We start from the raw sequence: 22991 nt of genomic DNA on the forward strand, positions 1-22991 counted from the left end.
CCACTGAGGGCTTTCATTCAAAGGAATTGCCAATGGGTGGGAAATTCTGACATATTCTGGTAGGCTGGCATGAGAGCTCTTTTTCTGGCGGGTAGGTAGCCCTTTGGAAATCCTTAAATATTCTTGGTTGTCCATCCTTTCACATGAATATATGATTCTGTTTATGACAGTACACCACTGATCAGGGAAGAGTTTCGTGAGGAGGAAGGTGATTGGTGAGTTTGGTTGGCTCAATGGCAAGTGAGAGAAAATGAAGTATCATTTTATTGCAAAAGTCTAAATCTGAGCATCATAGAGATCAACAGTAATGCCTTAACATATAGGTCTTCTTTTGAAAATCTCCATAGTCTATTATGTTGTCTGTCGGGCTAAGTTCAAATATCTAAGCTCGGCTTTCAAGGTCTCCACCATCTGGTCCCATCCTACAAATCCAACTGTATCTGTGCCTCATCCTGTGCCCTAGCTAAACCTATCCCTTGCGGACTCCTCTACCCTCCAGTGTGCCATGCACCTTCCTATCTCTAGACCTTTGCTCATGTGGTTTCTCTTGACTTCAAGGACATCTTTCCTTTTCTGATGAAATCCTACCCTCCAGGGCTCTGCTGCATATCAGAGTCACCTGCAGATCTTTAAGAACTACAAATGCTGGGCTCCCATCCCCAAACACTGTGACTTAATTAATATGGGGTATGATTTTGGTGTCAGTATTTTTAGAGGCTCCCCAGGTGATTCTCATGTGTGGCAAAGTTTGGGAACCATTGGACTAAATGGCAAATGCTCTTAAACTTCAATATATTACTCACTCAACTCTTGCCTTTTTCAGACAGACAAAAACCAATGCTCTCAGTTCCACTAAAGTGGGGCTGTGTACCCTGATCTGTGCCATCAGATGTATGTAGAGCACACCTCTCTCTTATCAGTGATCACAATGCATTTGAATTATCTATTTGCTTCTCTGCCTCCTTGCTAAACTGGAGTTCACAGAGGGCAGATACTGTGTCTTATTCCTCTTTGTATACCCTACAGCTGGTACAGGGCGTGGTTTGCAGAAAATGCTCAATATACGCTTGTTGAACTAAATAGAACTTAGCTCCCTCATGGAATCTATAGGAGTAAATATTTTACAAGAGTAAAAAAGACATTTTTTTAACACTGTAAGTCCATAATCCTCTCTCTAGTGAAAAAATAGAGGAAAGGGGTCATAGAGTAGGATTTGGTATGCTCACAAATACAGAAACTTCCACTGAAGCTTTATTTGGTGACTGTCTCTGTTTGTGAGAAAAAAGCACTCACAAGGAGCAAGCTGACAGTAAAACCAGAGAACCAGCCAGGAGGGGACGAAAAACATGGAGGATGACATGTAATGTTATAAGCACAGGGCTTGGTGTGTAGTAGGTACTCAATGAATGCATATGAATATTATTATTTTCAGTCCTTGGTCAGAAGATATCACATGGTCCTGTTTTCATGGGTCTAACTTCATGACAAGCAGAGTTTACATTTTAGGCTGCCTTTGCTGGATGCAAAACTCTCCCTTCGGAGTTTATCACTTGTCGTTAGTTATAAGTGGGTGAACTCAGTGCAGCCACAGTGGACTTTTCCTTGCCCAAGATACTAGTCTACAGTACCTGTTAAATGATATTTTGTATGTCTGAAAATGCAGAAGTAAATTAATTTTGGCAAGTATTACTACAGGATCTGAAACATAAAAAAACACACCATACTATTCCCCCATCCATAGGCATGATTATCTAAGTAGTTTGGTGCCAGTCTGATAGTATTCAATAGAATAATATCTATCAAAGTTATTGAGAACATTTGCACTTCCCACTCACATTTTGTTTTGATTATCAATAGCTCTTCCTGCCAACAATTAAGCCTAAGTGTGTTAGCACACTATTGACAATGTGACACTTGACTTCAGCAGCCTTCTGCTCAAAAAGCTGTGACTATCTGGTCAACTTTCTAAGATATACTTTAATTTTATTTTAAATAAGAATGCCATTTCCTCTATGCCAAACTTCTAAACTTTCTTCATATCTTCTTGGGGGGACAAATTGGTAATATTCTTGAAATGAGACAGATAATTATCAAGGACTTTAATTGACCAGCAGCTACAGTACTAGAAGCCCTAATGTCATATTTAATTTTAGGGAAAAAGTTAATTTTAGATGCATTGTGTTCCACAAAATATTTGTTTGAACATCTACATACTTTGTTGGTGACCAACTATGTATTTATTCACATATATGGTGATGCAAATTAATCCAAGTTCAACATGTTTTCCAAAAAGTTACTCAAGGTTATCTGCACAAATAGAGAGCAATGATAGTTTAAATTATGCAAAATAGGAACTATGCATAAATCATTGAATTCAATTACATCTTTCTTAACAACTTTCTAAATTTGTTTCTCTATAAGTTTTTTTTTTTTTTTTTTTGTGAGACAGAGTTTCACTCTGTCCCCAGGCTTGAGTGCAGTGGTGTGATCTCGGCTCACTGAAACCTCCGCCTCCTGGGTTCAAGTGATTCTCCTGCCTCAGCCTCCCAAGTAGCTGAGACTACAGGCATGCGCCACCATGCCTAGCTAATTTTTGTATTTTTAGTAGAGACGGGGTGGCCAGGATGATCTCGATCTCTTGACCTTGTGATTCACCTGCCTTAGCCTCCCAAAGTACTGGGATTACAAATGTGAGCCACCACGCCCGGCTTCTCCTATGATTTCTTAAATGATAGTAAGAATTTGCATGTGCTCTCAGCACAGCTCAAGTGAAGTTACAAGGTGATAACCTTGGTAGGGGGCTGGCTGCAGGCTGAGAGGCTAGATGTCTCTAATACCCATTAACTTTTTGTTTCAGAGTTAAGAGAATCTCTATTTTTTGCTGAATATATGGCTTCTTTCCTTGAATAACGTTTCCCATCCTGTGTGAACAAGTACTGGCCAATGGGATGTCAGCAAAAAGGAGGGGGCAACTGCTGGCAAGAGGTCTTAAAAGGATAAGCCATGTCCTTCATCATCCTTCCGCTTTTTGGAAAGTGGACATAAGTGGAATAAGGGGTGGTTTTTCAACAATCATCTTAGACCACGAAGTGACTTTGGGAATGAAAATCATGAGGAATGGAAACCATATGAGACAGAAGGACAAGACAAGAGAGTCTAGCATTGCTCTATTAGCCTGGAACACCTCCCTCTGGGCCTTAATGTGTGACAGCAAGAAATTTCTATTCTTATTTAAATCATTGCACTTTATAGAGTTTCTTCTACTCCCATCTAAACCTAATTCTACTGGTACTAATGGTTAGAGAAATCCCGTCTTAGATTTAAAAATCAACGCGGTTTGGAGAATTCAAATGATAAAATTTACATATGAATAACTATTGGTAAACATGTTCTATTAAACTTTGATACAATAAAGTAGGTCCCAGAGTTCCCTTCATTTTGATAAGCACCTAGATCCTGGTGCTTTATGTAAGCGAAGCACTTGATTCAAGCCTGTGAAATCTTCCCCTCTTTCCTGACCAAAGAAACAACCATAGCCATTAACATTCTGGCATCAGGCCAGGCATTCTCTCCTCTGCTATGTGAAGAAGTTACTGTATTTTCTGACCTTCATTTGAATGTAGTATAGAGATTCCTTGATAATAACAACTGTATATCATATGACTGTTTTATTTTTTCTGTCTCTACCTAACTGCAGATGGGCACATTACTATTGTGGATTAGATGATTTAGGTTGGATGATAAAAGCTTATAAGAACAATGTCTGTGTTACAAAATGGCCATATACATGATGCTCCAAACCTCTCCTATTTGGCTTAACATAGCTTTTTCTCAATTCTTAGCCTTAATGCAGGCTACTTTTCAAAAGCACGGTTCTACCACAAAACAACTCTTTTTTTCCCCTGGCAATGATTCTTCTGCAATTCACTGAAGTAGGCTTGATCCTGTCCTTTCTTCCTCAACCCAAATTTGCTTAAATCCAGTACCAAGTGCCCCAAACTTATAGGTCCCAAGAGTTCTTCTTAACGATGGATAAAACTGCCTGGCCAGGCGCGGTGGCACACGCCTGTAATCCCAGCACTTTGGGAGGCCGAGGTGGGTGGATCACGAGGTCAAGAGATCAAGACTGTCCTGGTCAACATGGTGAAACCCTGTCTCTACTAAAAATACAAAAAAAATAAATAAATAAATAAAAAAGAGCTGGGCATGGTGGCGCGTGCCTATAATCCCAGCTACTCAGGAGGCTGAGGCAGGAGAATTGCCTGAACCCAGGAGGCGGAGGTTGCGGTGGGCCGAGATCGTGCCATTGCACTCCAGCCTGGGTAACAAGAGCGAAACTCCATCTCAAAAAAAAAAAAAAAAAAAAAAAAAACTTTGCCTGAGTTCTTGTTACAGTACAAATATATGGCTGAAAAAGGTATCTGTATAATCTGTTACTACACGGATGTGAGTTAGTTTACCACATTAGCTAGCTAAATTCTAGGAAAAGATAAGGAATAGAGAAATGAAACACCCTGGAAAAATGGAACTATACGAGTTGATGCTGTTAAGTTACTCAAAGGTATTTACTGAGCACCTGTTGTCCTGCGTGATACTTGAGCGCAGGCAGGAGAGCCCCCTCTGTGGAAGAATGAAGGAAAAACAATAGATTGGGGTGGCAGGATGCTTTGGAAGCATTATCACTTTCCGGAGTAGGAAAGAGAGCACCTCCTGGGCACCTCTCTAGGGCTATCCAAGGCAAGTTAGAGCATCAGGATTACACCATGTCCTCTGCCATGCTACACTCTGGTGGTAGGAACCCTTCTGGTTCCTGCAGAAGAGGCTGGGAGCATACCCAGACAATGGGGGAGGGTAAATAGATCTCATTCAACCATGGGGTACTGTGGCCTATGCCCATTAGACTACTGGGAAGATTGTTCTTTTCAACTCTTTTAAGTTTGGGGAAAATAACATGTGTCTTTCACTTCATGAACACCTACCATACATCCCAACAGAATTCAATTTTTTTGTGACTTCTATTGGGTTTTTGCTTCAATAATATTCTTCCCCAATTTCCTCAAAGGACATTTTCCCCTCTTTGTAAGATTTTCCAAATCCCCTGTTTCCTTTTAGGGAATTATTTTAAATTATCACTGGCTGATGTTTTCAACATAAGACAATGAACGATATTTGAATTCCTACTAATTGTTAACTCTGATAGACAATTAGTGTAATATATAGGGTACATGTATGATAGCAGGTAAAAGTTAGAAAGCAGGAAAGAATAATTAGAAATATAGTAGTTGTGATCATTGGTGTTAATACTTCTATTAGGCTAGGCTACCCATTTGCTTTGTTTAGTCTAACATTTATGAGGGCAATTTTAAAGAAAAAAATGTAGTTGCTTTATTTTACTTAAGCATGAATCTTGAATTTCAATATAGAGCAGGTTTAGTTAACAATGTCTTTTTTTTTTTTTTTCTTTTTTAAAGGATCAGTCTTGCTCTGTCACCTGGGCTGGGTTGCAGTGGCATGATCATAACTCACCACACCCTTGACCACCCAGGCTCAAGCAGTTCTCCTGCCTCAGTCTCCCTAGTAGCTGAGACTATAGGCACCTGCCACCAAGCCTAACTAACTTTTAAAATAGTTTTTGTAGAGATGGGATCTCACTATGTTGCTCAGGTTGGTCTTGAAGTCCTGAGCTCAAGCAGTTCTGCTGCCTTGGCATCCCCAAATGCTGGGATTACAGAGATCAGTTACTGTGCCCGGCCAAGTTAACAATGTCTTACCTTGTAATCAACTCATAACATTTTGATTAAACTAACGTGATTACCCTTAATCACAGAAGTGCAAACATTCAGATTGACAATTTTCTTGATTGTTCTTTGTCAAAGACATTAGTTAATATTAGATTTGCACAGTTGCTGTTATTAGAAACATACTATGGTTATAAAATATTCCAAGAATACGTGACAACACTTAGGTTAGACAACATGAAGAACAATAGTATTATCAGGGTGTAAAAAATATATATTCTCAGCCATTCTTGAGGAATTAAGAAAAACAATCATTTGACTTTGCGGAGTCTCATACAGTCTTAAAATGGAGGGACTTTGGCCAGGTGTGGTGGCTCATGCCTGTAATCCCAGCACTTTGGGAGGCCGAGGTGGGCAGATCACCTGAGGTCAGGAGTTCAAGACTAGCCTGACTAATGTGGCAAAACCCTGTCTCTACTAAAAAAAAGCACAAAAATTAGCTAGGCACGGTGGTGGGTGCCTGTAGTCCCAGCAACTCAGGAGCCTGAAGCAGGAGAAGCTTGAGCCTAGGAGGCAGATGTTGCAGTGAGTCGAGGTTGCCTCTCTGCACTTCAACCTAGGCAACAAGAGACTCTGCCCCCCCAAAAAACCATGGAGGGACTTTTTAGAAGATCTGTGGGGAGCCTACTGACTGGTTAGCCTGGGAGACAGGCTCAACCCTCTTCTCCCTGCTACTTCATGCAACAAAGGCTGGAAAACAAGATGTTAACTTTCCCAGCATCCTTTGCAGCTAGAATTGGCTGTATGATCTGTTTCTCACCAATGATCCCTAAGATGGAGTCTATGGGGGAACTCTTCCGTATACTTTTGTCTTAAATATAAATGACTAGAGTGGTGGGAGTCAATTTGCAACCAAAGTCCACAAACATGAGGACAAAAAGCTAGCGTGGTCATCATGGCCAAGTAAATAGTTACAATGAGCCAGGGCTTTTGATAACATTGTTGAGCTGCTACACACCTCTTTCATGTTTGCCTTCCTCCAGTCCTTTAATTCTGTAAAATGACTGACTTTATTATTTATGTAATGGATTGTCAGGCTCTTTCATTGTCATTTATTTTTGGTCAGTAGTAGCATATTCATACAGTTCTCTACCACTTTGAAGAGATACATCTGCAATGATCTGAATACCAAGTCAATTATCTATCAAAAACATGGTTCCTGCTATCTGCATGGTTCAGTGTACTTCCATCAGAGTAATCTAACACAGCAGTATCCAACAGAACACTGATGAAGAAAATATTCACATAGAACACACGTTTGTGTGATGAAGGAATATATGTGATCTATTTACGGTAAAGAACATACATTCATGTACCGCAAAATGATGTTTTGGTCAGCAATGGACTGCGTACATGATGATGGCTCCTTAAGATTATAATGAAGCTGAAAAATTCCTATTCCCTAGTGACGTCGTAGTTGAACAATTTAAGCATTTTACGTAGTCATGGCGTAACCCATTACCCATATGTTTGTGGTGATGCTGGTGTATAAAAACCTATGTGCTGACAGTCTTATAAAAATCTAGCACATACAATGATGTAGAGTAGAGAATATTTGATAATGATAATAAGCAACTATTATTGGTTTATGTATTTACTACCATACTATACTTTCTGCTGTTTAGACTGTACTCCTCCCATTTATTTAAAAAAAAAAAAAGAGTTAACTGTAAAACAGCCCTAGGCAAATTCTTCAGGAGGTAACCAGAAGACATTGTTATCACAGGATATGACAGTCCTATGTGTGTTATTGCTTCTGAAGATCTTCCAGTAGGAGAAGATGTGGAGGTGGAAGATAGTGATATTGATGATTCTGACCCTGCAGAGGCCTAGCTAATATGTGTGTTTGTGTTTTAGTTTTTAACAAAAAAATTAAAATGTAAAAAAATAAAATTTAATAGAAAAAAACTTAAGGATATAAAGAAAGTCTATATTTTTGTACAGCTGTACAATGTGTTTGTTTTAAGCTAAGTATGATCACAGAGTCAAAATGTTAAAAAATAATTTAAGTTTATAAAGTAAAAAAATGACAGGTAAAGTTAATTTATTATTGAAAAAAAATTTTCAATAAATTTAGTGTGGCCTAAGTGTACAGTGTTTATGAAGTCTACAGTAGCATATGGTGATGTCCTGGGACTTCACATTCACTCACCACTCACTAACCCACCCAGAACAACCTCCAGTTCCTTAAGTGCCCCATACAGGTGTATTGCCTTTTATCTTTGACACTAGTATTACTTTAACCTTATCTTTTCTATGTTTAGCTATGGGTAGATACACAAATACTTTTTGATTGCCTGCAATATTCAGTACAATAACATGCTGTACAGGGTTGCAGTCTAGGAGCAACAGCTATACAATATAGACTAGCTATGCAGGAGGCTATACCTAGGTTTGTGTAAGTACACTTTATGATATTCCCACAAAGTTGAAATTGCTGAACGACATTTCTCAGAACATATTTCTGTCATCAAGCAGGCTGTGACTGTACAGAATACAGGAGCACTGAACACTCAAAATATGGCTAGTGTTATTGAGGGAGTAAATTTTTAATTATATCTTGCTTTATTAATTTAAATTGAAACAGCTACATGTGGCCAGTGGCTACCACATCAAATACCACGGATATAAAGAATTGCTACCTATGAAAAAATATTTTAAGGGATTCCTGTAGTTCTTTTAGAAAACATCAGCTTGTGACTTTATATTTATTATTTTACAGGCCCAAGAACACCTCATTATGGAAAAATGATGACTCAGCAGGCTTAGCACAACGTCATGTTTGAAGGCTGTTAAACAATATTTAACTCAAATATTGGCTAACTATGCAGAACTGATACCAATTTAAGCATTTTACATTGACAACTATAATAAAGGATGTCTTTTTGGAATAATAATCTTATTTCAGACCACACTCTTTCAGCTATTTGTTAAGACTTTTGTGTTCCCAATTACAAATGAAAAGAATAATAATGGCATGCCAGTCTCATTAAGCCATGGGGGTACAACAACCCTCTCAGACAAACTATAAATTACAGTTTGCACAAGACCTCTGAGTATGCTAATAATCAGCCACAGAGTGTGCCATCATGGCGCCAAGTGGTGGAATCCTGAGAGTGGGCAGCTAAAGGTGCTCCAAGCGAAAGCAGAGGAGCAATGGATGCTGATTCTCCCAGACACTGGCAATCTGTGGGCCGTCATGTCCTGGAACACGGTATTCAATACTATCTCCTACACCCAAATGTGACTTACAGAAATGATTCCATGATGCCTCGCTGCCTCATGTAAAGCTAAATAATCAGCATGCTCACATTCATGGCTATATTTAGTGCCTGAGGGACAACCAATTCTTCAAGTGGTCAAGGTGGCCTGGAGCAATTAAAGGTGTCACTTCTTCTATCTCTTGAGGAGGATGGTAATCAAAGGCAACTCCTCCATCACTGGTTACCTCCCAGCTGCTGAAAAGAGGTCAGCAAAGTTCCTGCATGCTGGGAACTTGAGTTTCTTCAGGGCTGGGCACAATTTTAAGACATGCTGACAAGCTGAACTTATTTCAGAGACAGGACTATCTATATTCTGAGTTTTAACAGAAATGATGAAAAAAGTGAGTTGAGAGTTTTGGCAAGCCATATTTTTTTATTCTATATTTGGTACTATGTGTAAAACATTCAATTTATAAAATATTTCATTTAAGAAAGCCACCACCCACACCTCTAAACAATAGATATGTATTTGCACTAGGTGTTCTTGAGACAATTATAGAAACTGGATTACTCAGTATCACTTTCATTTCATATTGACAAGTACTCACTTCTCATCAGTTTGCTTTGCATTCCTTTGCAAATACCTATGTTTTCCTCACAGGTGCTGCTTTGACCCACTTATTTTATGGTAGTGTCCAATTTCTTTTCTTTTTTTTTTTTTTGAGACGGAGTTTCGCTCTTGTTACCCAGGCTGGAGTGCAATGGCGCGATCTCGGCTCACCGCAACCTCCGCCTCCTGGGTTCAGGCAATTCTCCTGCCTCAGCCTCCTGAGTAGCTGGGATTACAGGCACGTGCCACCATGCCCAGCTAATGTTTTGTATTTTTAGTAGAGACGGGGTTTCACCATGTTGACCAGGATGGTCTCGATCTCTCGACCTCGTGATCCACCCGCCTCGGCCTCCCAAAGTGCTGGGATTACAGGCTTGAGCCACCGCGCCCGGCGGTAGTGTCCAATTTCTAAGAAGACAATGGCAACCATGTATGAACACTTAAGACTCAGTCTTGAAAGAGCAAGGCATGAGACATGGTCTCTAGGACTGTACCATATCTGAAAGAAGGATACATGTGGAAAAAGTCTCAGTAAAAGATGTATGAGGATGTGAATTTTTACCTATGATGTGACTCTGAAATACAGAATCTGCAACTGCATCTCCATCCTCTTGAAGGTTTTCATTCCCCTCTTTTATCTGCAGGAAGAATAAAATGCTGCAAGTTCTTATTTGTTTTATTAAATAGATAATTTTGCAATCCTCAGAGTAATGACACATTCTCTAACAAATATGTGGGCATATGTGTGTTTGCATGTATACACATGTGTGAGTATGTGCACATACATATACATATCTATTTTTCATTCCACTTTTCTCCACTCCATCATTTGGCTTTGTTACAAGTTTTAATTAATAAGAGCATATTTTCAGACATATAACCTAATCTCTGAAGGAGAGAATTTACAGGGTATCTAATTCTACACAAAATTTTAGAGATAACAGCTTTGCTTTTTATTACTTGATAAAATCAGTAACACAGGGCAGTTAGGAAAAATTAAAGTCTAAGGAGGTATAATTCCTCCAGAGTCAGTGACTTCCACTACAAGTGATTTTAATAAGAATAAAAAGATATACTTTAAATATACTTAGATCTCCTGGCTTTTTCCTGGAATGTAACTAAAAAGATGATTTTTAAAAATTCTTTCCATAATGAAAGGAGATGACAATGATGTATGTATGATCAGTGAACTAGAGCAGTGAGTCATTTATCTAGATTTTTTTCAAGCCAAAAACATTCCCCCTTATATTTCAGTTGGAAGGCCCAGGCGCTTGATTGGGCAGCATCAAACGGAACTGACACAGAATTTAATGAAGTCTCAGTATTTTACAGATGAGAATTCTGATGTCCAGGAAGTTTCCTTAAAGTTGGCACAAATGTAGTAAGTGGCAACACTGGCATGAAAGCCCAGGTCCCCTACTTCCCAATCCAGTAGCAAGATAAGTAGGAGTATCATCAGCAATCCCAACCACAATAAAAACAGTGAACACCTACATACTGCATGGCAGGTGCTGTTCGCAAAGAAGATCTTAAAATCCTTACAACAGTGCTATGAAGCAGGTACTACGGTTAGCTTTATTTTAGAGATAGGGACCCATCCCAGAGCAGCAGGGAAGGTAATTGTCGAAGTGGTGGCATTGGGATTTAAACACAGCAAATCTGACTCCAGATTTGTATTTACCGTGGGGACCTTTGTTATTCTCAAATTTCCGCTTGAATATGCCTGTGTAGACTTGGTCTGAATATCAAGACAACTTGGGGGAATGACCCTATGTAGCTCTTTTAAAATACATTCCAGCCAGTCACCTAGCAGCCAATGATAATAATGTGCGATGCAATGGGTGTCTTCCTTAGGCACGTACATTAGAGATTGTCAGTGGATTTGCTGCAGGGCTTAGCTGAATGCCAAGAAATTATTATTTTATACTCACAATGTGAAAGTCATATGGCTGCATACTGACCTTGAGCTGGATTTAGTTTTCTGCTTTTGCCTCCTATTTTTCATACTTAATGGAATAAGACCAATTATTTACATTTTATGACTGCAGTTTCAATATTAGAATGTAATTGGTGCTTAATCTGTACCATGCTGATAGTCAGAGATGGCAAACTCAAGCCAGTATGGAGACGGCTAACTCAACCCTGCCAAGGAGAGATCGTTAAGGGTTCAGTATCAAGAGGCCATGCTTCATCAGTTTCTTTCCCTGTCAGCTGTCTAATCTGTGGGCATTTCCCTGTTGTTTAGAAACTCCACAGGAAGAAGTCAGAGAATGAAAGAAGGCAGGAAAAAAGAGCTTCATTAACTGACCATGTTCCTAGCAGTATATATTTACAGATGGCAGAGAGGAACCTCACTCTCACTCTGAGTACAAGGAAGACCAAAGCACTACCTATTTGCCTTCTAAGGTTCCCTTTGCTCAGGGATCTGTTTGTGACGAGCTGACCCAAAGGCCCCCAAACACCTTAGTTTCCATTAATAGTCCATTGGGAGCCTTTTCTCCTTCTTCATAGAAACAACAAGGAAATCATATTTTCAGTTTCATACCACCTCTTATGACAGTGTGTTCCATATTTCCCCCATGTGTTAATGTAAAATAGTATTTCCTTTGGGTTTTTCTACATTTACACATTTTAAACTTGCAGGGGTGCCCTTGAAACCTGTTGGACTGTGAATAAATCATCACCTCTGTCAGCCTGTGAAATTCTAAACAAAAGAATCAAATAATTAGAACAAAGTTTTTATTTACAGATAAAGGAAAAGAGACTTCAGAGTCTCTTTTGAATAAACTATTCAAAGTCACACAGAATTTCTGTCGTCGAATAGGCACTCCTGATTCCTATCCATTGCCATAATTCAGTTTTTCAGCGTGTCCTGTCCTGTTACAGCTCTCCTTTCCCGACCTTCAGAAAGACTAGTCTGACTTAGTGTCTACCAGTTAGATTGGAAGGCAATATTCCAAGTATCCACAAACTATATTATAAGAGTAGTAAACATTCTCTGTGTGTGTGTGTGTAATTTTCTGCTCCCCTTCCATACTGTTCCCTACCCTTTCTGTGGTCCTTCTCCACCTCCTTTCTCTAATTATTGTATTTAAGAAAGAAAACAAAAGCTACTGCCCACTTCTACCTGTCAGCCCCTTGCCAGAACCTTTCCAGGGCTTTATGTGCTTAACAGCAAATGCTAAACATGGTCTCTTGGGACTTAAAAGAGGAACTGGGATGGTGAATAAGGCCCTTGGCTCTTTCAGCTCTCCTGAGCTGGATGACCCACGAGGGTCAGATGACTCAGGAGGGGGAAATTGTGAAATTGAAGGGGATGGATGAAGCAGCAGCAAGAAAACGGAAAGTGGGGGAGTGCTTTAGAGTGACATATGTGTCAGTTCTAATTATCCGTACAAATAGACTTCAATGCAAAGTGGTGAATAATTTAAAAACATCCATTTGCCTATGCAAATGAAGGACATAATTTATTTTGGCAGCAGATTCCCCTTGCTAATTATATTTTTCATAGGATAAAATTTAAATTAATTTTCATTCTTGATCCCATAGGAGCTGGATGTTGATGGAAAGTTGTGGGAGCTTTCCTGGGAGTAAGGGGAGGCATTTGCCAGGTCAAGAATTTGCCAAAAATAGGCCCACGTGGGAAAGCCTCCATGTGGGAAAGCACTGCAAAGAACGGGAGTGGACAAAAAAACCAGGAAGTCTGGCAAGCATTTGGCTCAGAAAAGACTAGTGGTTAGAAATTTAGAAATGTCTCAGTAATTCCTGCTGCCCCAGGAACAGAAACAAGTTCATGTCAGTTACGTCCCATTTGATAAAAAATAGAAGCTTACTCACAAGCAGCAACTATGGGCTGTTTTTGGTTTAAGTTAGCTGTCAGTGCTTTGGGTGTCTTGTAATGATTCATCCCTAACCCTTGTCCATCTTTTGGGGCTCTGAAGTTCTAGTCGGGAACTACTCCAAACACCAGTCTATAACAGGTGACAATTACATATCACTGCACCCCTATTTTATTAACCCCTCTTCCTAGGAAGGACAAGAACAAATGTGCTTACAAGAGATACAGGAGGAAAAGGGGAGAAAATAATTCACCATTGATATAATTTCATCAAGCCCAATTTTTAGAACATCCTTCATTTGGAGTTCTATAGGTATTCCTTCTCTGAATCACCCTAACACTAACGGCTTCCCAAGAAACCAACATTTTGATGTCAAAGCTCATTGGAACAGGAAAAGAACATAATGAATCTAAGTGAGACAGGAAATAATCCTGGGAGAGAAAACTCCTGGAAGGCATAACCTTTGGAAAAATTAGTCATTTAGAAACTTTGCAGGCAGAGGGCAAAATATGCATGCTTCTTATTAGCATCAAAATGCCATTTAGAACAGAACTGTTCAATTAAGGATGTTAAAATTATAACATTTCGCGGAACTTAATAAGATGATAACAATTTGTGTAATTATTGTACTATTTTTTGCTATTTTATCACCACAGTACCATTTTAATGGGATAGTATTTGATGCTTTTTTGTTAGCAGACATGATCTTTTTTTTAGACTATGTGACACTGGGTGAGAAGAATACCCATAATTTAAATTAAAATATCCATACTAAAATGGTCATATTAAAATGGTTCATGATAAAGGTATAGGATCTCATTAATTTTGTTAACGATTTTTATTTTTGTCCAGTGATAGTTAAATAGGAACCTAGAGATGTCTTTCTTTGAAACTTTTCATTTCAGAAAATTATCTAAATCCACAGGAAGGAAGAACTTACAACATGGAGTAAGCATAGTGTACCTCTTTCTGATTTATTCACTTAATACCAAGCAATCTTTCTGAGATACCTGTTCCCTATTTTTATAATGATTTTATATAATTTAAATAAAAGTACCAAGTAACATGGCCCTTGTCTAAATTACACAAAATTAGAGCTAAGTGGTCTACAAATGATGGCAGAAATGGGGATATAAGCCTCTAAGGCTCTGAAATGAGAAATTCAGCAAAACATTAATGGGATTTTTAAAACATATTTTAGAATGTTTCTAGCAATATGAAAAGTGAATATGCAGTTAATAGTGAACTACGTGGAGGTTTGCTACACATGTGGATTTGTTATATGTATGAAAATAATCTTTCTACTATCACTATATATTTGAATACTAAAAGTGCCTTAGGACTCTCCAAACTATATATAATCTTAGTTTGCAAAGAACAAGAGTTGGTGGTATAGTATGTCATCAGGTTTTTGAACAGTGGTTTTATTCAGATAAAAGCGTAACATGTTATGCATTGCATATAGACATTGTTTTCATCCAAAATAACTACTATGAAAAAAATTCTTTGCAACACACTTTAAAACAAGCAGACAGCAAATTTACCTTGAGCCCTAGTAGGGGGAAATTCCCTTCAACTCTGAATTTTTAAAGGTTCATGGGTATTCACATCAATGTGCTGTGGTGTTACAATATATCTCGTTTTGCATCTAATCTCCTTCCTATATAGGCTGATAACATACAATAAATGAGTTTTCACTCCTGTTTTTGTACTAGTCCCAAAGGAGTCTATAGCAATGTCCTTTCTGAAATTAGTAATTTTAGCCCAATCCATGCTGATGATTATAGAGATGAAACAAAAAGCATTGCATTTTAGATTTTAAAAAATGACTAGTTGGTCAACTATCCAGGTTAATAATATTTCTCTGTACGGAAAAGCTTCTCAGCATGACTAATTTGTCTTGGAGCTAACTAGAAAAATTACCATATCTCTATTGATTATGTATATGTGGGGTCGTTAGGGAATTTTTGTACTTCACAGAAAATAGTAAGAGTGTTTCTTGCAGATATTCTGGAAAGACCAAAGGACCCTGTGAAAGACTGCAGATGAGAGAGGAAAAGCATGGCAAATACCTTTAGCATTAGGAAGTAATAAGAAAATAAAAATGAAATTGTGGAAGCCAAACGCAGAGTCTTTTTGTTTTTTTGGTACTTCTGTACAGTGAAGATATACCCTAAGCTGTCAGAACCATATTAAATGGGGCATAGTTAAACTGAGTGCCTCTGATAAGGGGCTCTGCCAGGCTATCAAAGTTTTCCATCAGCTGGATTGAATTTCCAGCATATTGCACATTTTCACACATTCATTCTCTCCCCTTCCTTTCAGTGACACTACAAGGGCAGCCTTAGATATGCTTATAATTTGTGGTTTTATAATGCAGGGGACATCTATGTTTTCAAAGAAGGGATGATATCATGGAAACCAAGAGAAGAAATGGTGTGGGGGAAAGACAAAAAAAAGTTTGCAATGAACATAATCTGCATATAATTTTGGAGAGTTTATTAAAAAAAGACCTTATGGCTCTGTAGAGTCAAGAGCTATTTGAATAAAAAAAAAATTTAATCATCCGTGTCTCTCAAATTAAAGTATACAAAACCTGAAGGAACTCTAAACCTCAATAAGCAATTATAGCTAATAATTAATAACTAATAATGTCAACTATGGTCACTTTAAAATCTCCTCTCGAATGACTCCAGCAAATAATGCATCATTACCTCATATTTAAAGTTTTCCCTCAGAAAATGGTAGCATGTACTATATTTTTAAAATCTCTTTATGAGAGTACAAAAAGATATGCATATAGTAATTCCGTAAAGAGATTTTTTTTGTGTGTTTAGCTGCTCTGAAACTTACCAAAAGGAACAATGAATACTATCAAATCATTTACACAAGTACATAAAGAACGTAAGGAGAATAAGTGTAATTTAAGATAATTTTAAATTATTAATATTCAACAAAAATATTAACTGAAACTAGTACACCCCAGGAAAATATAAAAATACTCCTTCATTTATTTTTTTATTTTTAAAAAGAAGTCTATTCCCTGAGTTCTGAACCTCACAATAGGCTAAATGATAGGAAGCCAAGTTCCAAAAAAGATTTCTTAGCCTTAACAGCCTCTAAGTTGCATGAATTGGTACATACAACTTCCATAAAACATGAACAATGCTTAAATCAAATCCTCAAAATAGGCAATACTCTCTTAAATTGTCTAGCACTTTTATTTTTAAAATCACATCCATTCCTTTTTGGTTGCTGGTGATATTAGAAATAATCATCAAAACAAATTTCCAGCCCAATGGTATCATTTGAAGATGATGCCGGTAGCATCAGTTGGTCTGGACTCATTGCGATTATCCTCAGCATTCCGAAAACAGCTGGGAAAAGTGGCATTTCCTGTGAGCCAGGCCCACTCAAGGTCCAGCTGCTAGCTCTCCGCTGCAGTTGTCACCAGGATTTCTCTCTTTTTAGACAACCTTTTTCACTGACCTTTTCTTTCCCCCCACTGCAATCTCTTACCCACACATTTTCATTAGCAAACGGTAGAAAGAGCTCAGCCAGAACATCTCAGATTGTAGCACTTGATACAAGGATAGTGGAGCACTTACCAGGGAATCTTCTGATACTTCCATATTGGCTTTGATTTTCATGTTTTTCTTGTGATTTCCTTGAGTGTTGATAGAGCTGCCGGTGAGACAGGAACCCTGAGAACTGCCCTTTAACACATTCCTGCAGGAAGCATTACTTGATCCACTTTCTGTCTGTGGAGCTGCTTTCTTATCAACTCTGCAGGTAGAAAGTGATTCCTCTGATAAGTTACCTTGCTCTTCTTCAATCACTCTCCTTTCCCCAATCTTTTAATATTTAAAGTAACCTCCTTGTAGCTCTTTATCTTTAAACCTTTGAAGGATAACTGTTTCTCACGGGTCTTGGTCAAATCTTCAAATATTCTAGTAGTATGTCAATTTAGATTTGACAATATGGTAATGCATTTTTTATTTTTATAATTACTTGTGGAGAGGGGCAAAACAAAAACCACTGAAGAGTGATTACTAAATGCATTTTTAGCTTAAGAGGGTAAGAAGTATAATTATTTCTGGAATGTTTCCAAGTATATGTTTGCTAGGTATAATCAATGAAAACCACATGCTTTAAAATGTATGTGTAATTTTCTTCCATTTCATGCCATCTGGGTACATTCACAGTTCCTAGTGTAGGTTGAATTTCTATCAACCCTAATAAAACTTACCACTCTTTAATTTCAAAGACCATTGGTTTGGTTAACAAAGTAACATGGACTAAATTATCATTTTATTGCTAACTTTTATTTCATTGTTTAAATTCTGGCTAATGTATAAAAGACTGCTACTATTCATTTCTGCTTGTATGAAAAACACACTTGACTGGCATTTAATGCACAGGAAGCAAACAACTCCCTTTAAGGTGGTGGAGGGACCCCTCTACATTGCTACCTGCTTTTCCAGTGAGTTACCTGTTCAAGAGTTCCGTCATGAAGGTGTCTTTCGTTGAACATGTAACAGGGCTGTGTCTCTTCCTTGGTTCAAACTCCAGTTGGTCGTAAATGTCCTGTGGTGATTTCCAATTACTTTTGCTTTGTAAGCCGCCGACTGGATTATCTGCTGACTTGGAGTCCTTGATAAGCTCATTTTCTAGCTCACACTGTAGTTCAGGCTTCTTTCTCTCTTTTTTTCTTTCTGATTTTAGTTGTTTGTTTGCAAACCCCAAGACTTTTGCGTCTTTCTTTTCCACTTTGGTTTTGGAGACATCCATTTTCCTGCTACTGAGAGCTGGTAGTCTACTCTTCCGAAAACCAAACCAGCTGGCAAAAGACGGCCCAGGCTTCTGCTTCGCTTCCACAGAGGTGGGCTTTGTTTGTACTTGGCCCTTTTCCACATTTTCCTGAATGCACAACATGACCTTTTCTTCGATTGTGGGTGAGAGGGGGGCTTCTGAACTCACAGCATCAGTCACGGTTGCAGAGGCATCTGGATGCCTTCCAGAAGTTTCTAGCTTGGATATACTGCTTGTTTCAAAAGTACTTGGATGCTGAGTCCTCCCTGGGCTCTGCAGGGCTTCAGGGAAGCCTGTTGGGGTGGGTGAGCACCTGTGGTAATCACCATCTGGTGCCCCGAGTACAGCCACACTGGGGCACTCTCTGTGGGCGTAGGCCTGCTGATCTTCCTTTCCAAGTGGGGCGAGGAGTCCTTCGGCCTTTGGAGGGACCCTCAAAGGCAACTTGCTTGGGCTCCCATGCTGACTGGTGGAGCTGCCGGAGCTCCCCAAGGAGCCCTGCCTGGAGGAGGGGTCCCCCAAGGGCCTCCCAGCACTGGGGAGACTCTCCGACATGGGAGCAGAAGGGACCTTGTTGGGAGAGCTTTCTGTGGAAGAGTTCTGCCGGGTAAGAGAATTGCCTCTCTCAGCAGTATTGGTAATGATCTGAGTTCGGACTCTGCCTGGCCCTTCCATGGGGGGTGTGGAAGGCTTGTCTCCTGAGTGCGTGCTGAAGCTCTGGCTGCGGGCCTTGGCGGCATTCATGCCTAGAGCTGGTTTTAGGTGTGGTTTGCTGGAGGAAAGGGATCTTTTCATGGATCTATTACCTACCCCGTCCCTTCCATCACTCCCAGGGACGCTACTTTCCAAGGACTCTTGTAGTGCTGTTTCCAGGGCAAGCCCCTCCGCTAAACTGTCCTGTGCTTGTGAGTCCGGTATGGTCACATTTCTTTCGCCCGCTGTGGTCTCCACGCCTGCCAGATTCTTGGAGTCCCCTGGCTTAGACTTGTTCACAGCCACAGAACTTTTGGAGGCCTCATTTAAACTGTCTTTTTCATGTTTCCCTGGCACGGTGGAACTTTTCCTGAGCAGCTGGGGAGACTTGATGAGACCTTTGAGTCCCACTGGAAGGCGAGTTTTCAGTCCTCTCTCATGAGCACTTTGACAACCATGAGAGCTGTTATGGCTTTTGGAGGGTGATGATGACGACGAGGGACTGCTGACCTGAGATGATGGTGACTCATTTACCCCTAAGAAGGAAGGCTTGCGGGATGTAGAGGCTCTATCATTCAACTGTCCTTTTCTCACTGGAGATACACTTTTGGAGGACGTTATTTCCAGTGGCTCGTGGGTTGAAGGAGAATTCCTGGGAGTCTGTGATCCTGCATCCATCTGTGGGGTCCCAGGTGTTTGACGAGGAGAGGTTTTGGGGACACCTCTCTTTGGAGAGACTTTTGGAGGCCCCAGGGCCATTATGGTGAAGGAGCTGGAGGGGGCATGAGCAGGGCATCTGGTTTGAATTACTGCTTCTGGGGAGGGCATAGGGTGAGTGAAGACAGGCTTTTTGAAGGCCACAGATGGTTTCTTTCTCTGCCCTTCTGTTGTGGCCTGATTAGATGAAATCACTGGAGCAGAGGTTCCTTTCAGCAGAGGGGATTTGAATGGGGTCCTTGCTATTTCACTGGGGAGCCTGGTTTCAGACTTGGTGGATGAAGGTGCTGGTGAATAGTCATAGCTGGGCCTGGCTAGCAGGGAGGCAGACCTGCCTGGAGGGGGCGGAGGAGAAGGGGATTTCGCCCCTGCCTCCAGCCCAGAGCCACAGTGCTCGTCCCTCGTCGGGGGCTCTCCACTGTCATTAGACTCAATGTCAGGCCTTGACCGTGACCCTGGAGTCTGACTCTTGGGGCACTGGACCCAGTCCCTCCTGTTGGGCATTCTGGAGCTGTGCAGAAGTTGGGTGGGATGTTTTGGAATGTGTGGATCTGGTCGTAATTCAAAGAGGGGCCCTGGGGTCTCAGTCTTCATGAACCGTGTGAGTTTCCCAGGTGCTAAGGCTGGTGGTTTTACAAGAGTCACCAGGCCAGAAGAGGGGAGTAGTGCGGTGGCCTCGGGTTCCATTAATTTTGATTTCTGAGGTGAAGACTTGCCCCTGGAAGGAATTTTTGTCAGATTTTGCTTTTGATAGATGCCCACAGGAGCTGAAGACCTGGAGTTACTCTGGCATGATACAGTGTGCGTTGGTTTGACCAGCTTTTGCTGCTGAGAATTTTGTGTCACTGTCCTGGAGCTGAAAGATTCAGTGGACACCCTGGGAACATTATCTACATGATCTTTTGGAATGTTTTTCTCAGTGTCTTCTTCAGACCTTTTTAAGAAAGTATAGTCTCTTGCAGCAGCTCCTGGCTGTAAACAAGCAATTCCCTGAGGTAAAAGTTCAGTATGTTCTGCCTTGGGTCCAGGAGGAGCAGAATTGATGGAAATTTCCTTCCTGGTAACAGTGACAACTCCAGTCTGGTGAGAGCTAAATTCAATGGGCTCACCATCTTCCGCATCAAATATCACAGTAATACATTCTTCTGAGGAAGTCCTTTTTACAACTCTTTGCTGCTTAATGAAACTAAATGTCTTTGGCCTAGTCTCTGAAGGGATGGGCACTTGTTTTTCCTCCTCATCAGGAGACTCAGATAGAGATTTTCCAAACCCCACAAGGACATCCAGGTTCTCTGCGGACTTGCCGGTGTCAGTGGTCAATGACGCATCTGAAGGACTTTTCTCGTCGCTGCTCTCTATGTGCAGGCCATCGAGCGTTTCATTATCGTCAGTGTCTGAAAGCTGGAGGTGGAGAGCCAAGCGGCCGTGGCCTTGGCCTTGTGGTTCCCTCTGTACCTGAGGCACCTGCACACTTGGGCACAGCTTCCTCTCCAAGGGACAGCTGCTGGCACAACTTGTCAGCTTTTCAGGCCTTTCCCTGGGATAAACTGAGGGTGTGCCTTCCAGAAAGTGTTTTCTATTCATCTCCCAGCCAAACAGACTGTCAGAAACACTGTGGGTTAATTTACTGCCATGCGGCCGGTAGCTCTGGTTTGGAACCACTTGGAGCAACGCTAAGGTGGAAGAGTCATCGTCTGCATCATCGTGGGAATCTAGATCATAAACAAATGTCTTGTGGGGCTCCTTGCAGGGGCTCCCCGGGTCAGCTGCTTTGCAGGGGGGATACTCCTTGAGGCTGCTACTTTTAATTCCTGGAGAATATATTCCTTCATTCGAGTTCATGCAGTCTTTATAACCCCATTTGGTTATCAATGATGGGGGTTCAAGTAACACTTTTCGCTTCTGTAGCTTTCTTAGCCCTTCCAAAATGTGGCTTTCCTTGATACGAGTTGGAGGTAGTTCATTTGCAGGACTAGCAAAGCCACTTGGGAGTGAAGAATCAATACTTAGCCTTTTATCCCAGTTTTGTGATGATTGCTAGGAAAGAAAAGTAGACATCAGAAATGATCGAACCACGTAGATCACAAATACATAAAAGGAAAAGTCCATCATGGGACTGAATTTGCACTAGTGGTTGATAAGTATTCACATATAAATGCCTACATTAATTAGCTAATTAATTGATTCACACACTGTGCAGCAAACATTGATTTTGCCAGGTCCTGTGCTAAGCAGCACAGTGATCTAAAGAAATAGAAGGTAAAGACCCTGTCTTCATGGAGCAGAGATCCCAGCAGAGGAGAGGAAACCAGCCATAACTAACTGTGTATCACGGGAGAAAACAAGAAGTGTAAATGTTGTAGGTACTCTGGAGATTCAGAGGAGGGAGGCCACAGACAGGTCTATTTGGAGAAAAGCATATAGAAAAGGTATATATATTTTTCTTTTAAACTGACCTGGCTCTTGAAAGACAGACAGGTTTGCCTTAGGTTAAAGTGGGGGAAATGATTTCCAGGTGGGAGAAATGGGATGGACAAAGACCTAAGTCAGAAGGGACATACAAGGTACATTGAAGTAATGACTAGAAGATGATATGGCCTTATTGTCAAGTGTCTACAAGAGGTACAGAGGGTGAAACTGGAAAGTAAATTGGTCCATATCTTTATACTCACATTTGATAGTTCTATGACTTCATGACTTTACTGGTAGGCAATGGTTATCTATGAAAATTTTCTTAAGTTACCACACACACGCACACCACACACACACACAAACACACACACACACACACACACACACACACACACACACAGAGCAGCTGGGCATTTGCTGTTAGAATCTTATAATAATTATTCACCTACCAAATTTAGAAGGGTCAATTTCCTGCCAGTCACCCTTCCCAAATGCCAGCCTCAGCTTCAGAAAAGTATATGGGAAATGACATAGAGAAAAGACTGTGCTCTATATATTCATATTTTTTTCATAGTATTGCTAGTAAGAAATGGAAGGGCAAAAAAAAGGGTGCTAACATTTACTGAGCTCTTGCTGTATACCAGCCATTTACAGAGTGCTTTCATTCCATCTTCATAACAGGCACTCCATCTTCAGAGACTCATTGATGGGTCTGTTGGAGATCACACAGAAAGAGCTGGAGCAAAGGTTTGAACTCTGGTTTCTGAGACTCCTTCTACAACACTGTCAATTTCGACTCAGTTCAAAAGTGGTCATGAGAGGACATGAAGACGGCCTGGGCAGTCTTGCTCCGGAGACTGCACTCCTAATCGATGCTATACTACTAAATCAAGCTCAGCCCCTTTTC

The 22991-nt window shown here is 40.4% G+C and overlaps 1 protein-coding gene across 15 annotated transcripts in view; it reads right to left on the reverse strand.

The window, feature by feature from the left end:
* Window positions 1-22991, reverse strand: part of NCKAP5 (NCK associated protein 5) — a 986396-nt gene that overhangs the window by 93656 nt on the left and 869749 nt on the right. For 14 of the 15 annotated variants that reach the window (XM_074399885.1, XM_074399884.1, XM_074399883.1 and 11 more), the window contains 3 exons: window positions 17943-21709; window positions 17059-17236; window positions 10174-10249 (listed from right to left, as the gene is read on the reverse strand). In XM_074399885.1, coding sequence (XP_074255986.1) covers window positions 10174-10249; window positions 17059-17236; window positions 17943-21709 — 4021 coding nt within the window. The remainder of the gene's footprint in view (window positions 1-10173; window positions 10250-17058; window positions 17237-17942; window positions 21710-22991) is intronic. The other variant, XM_074399898.1, reaches the window with a different exon arrangement.

This window comes from Saimiri boliviensis, chromosome 5 (genome assembly GCF_048565385.1).
Source record: "Saimiri boliviensis isolate mSaiBol1 chromosome 5, mSaiBol1.pri, whole genome shotgun sequence".
Taxonomy (NCBI): domain Eukaryota; kingdom Metazoa; phylum Chordata; class Mammalia; order Primates; family Cebidae; genus Saimiri; species Saimiri boliviensis.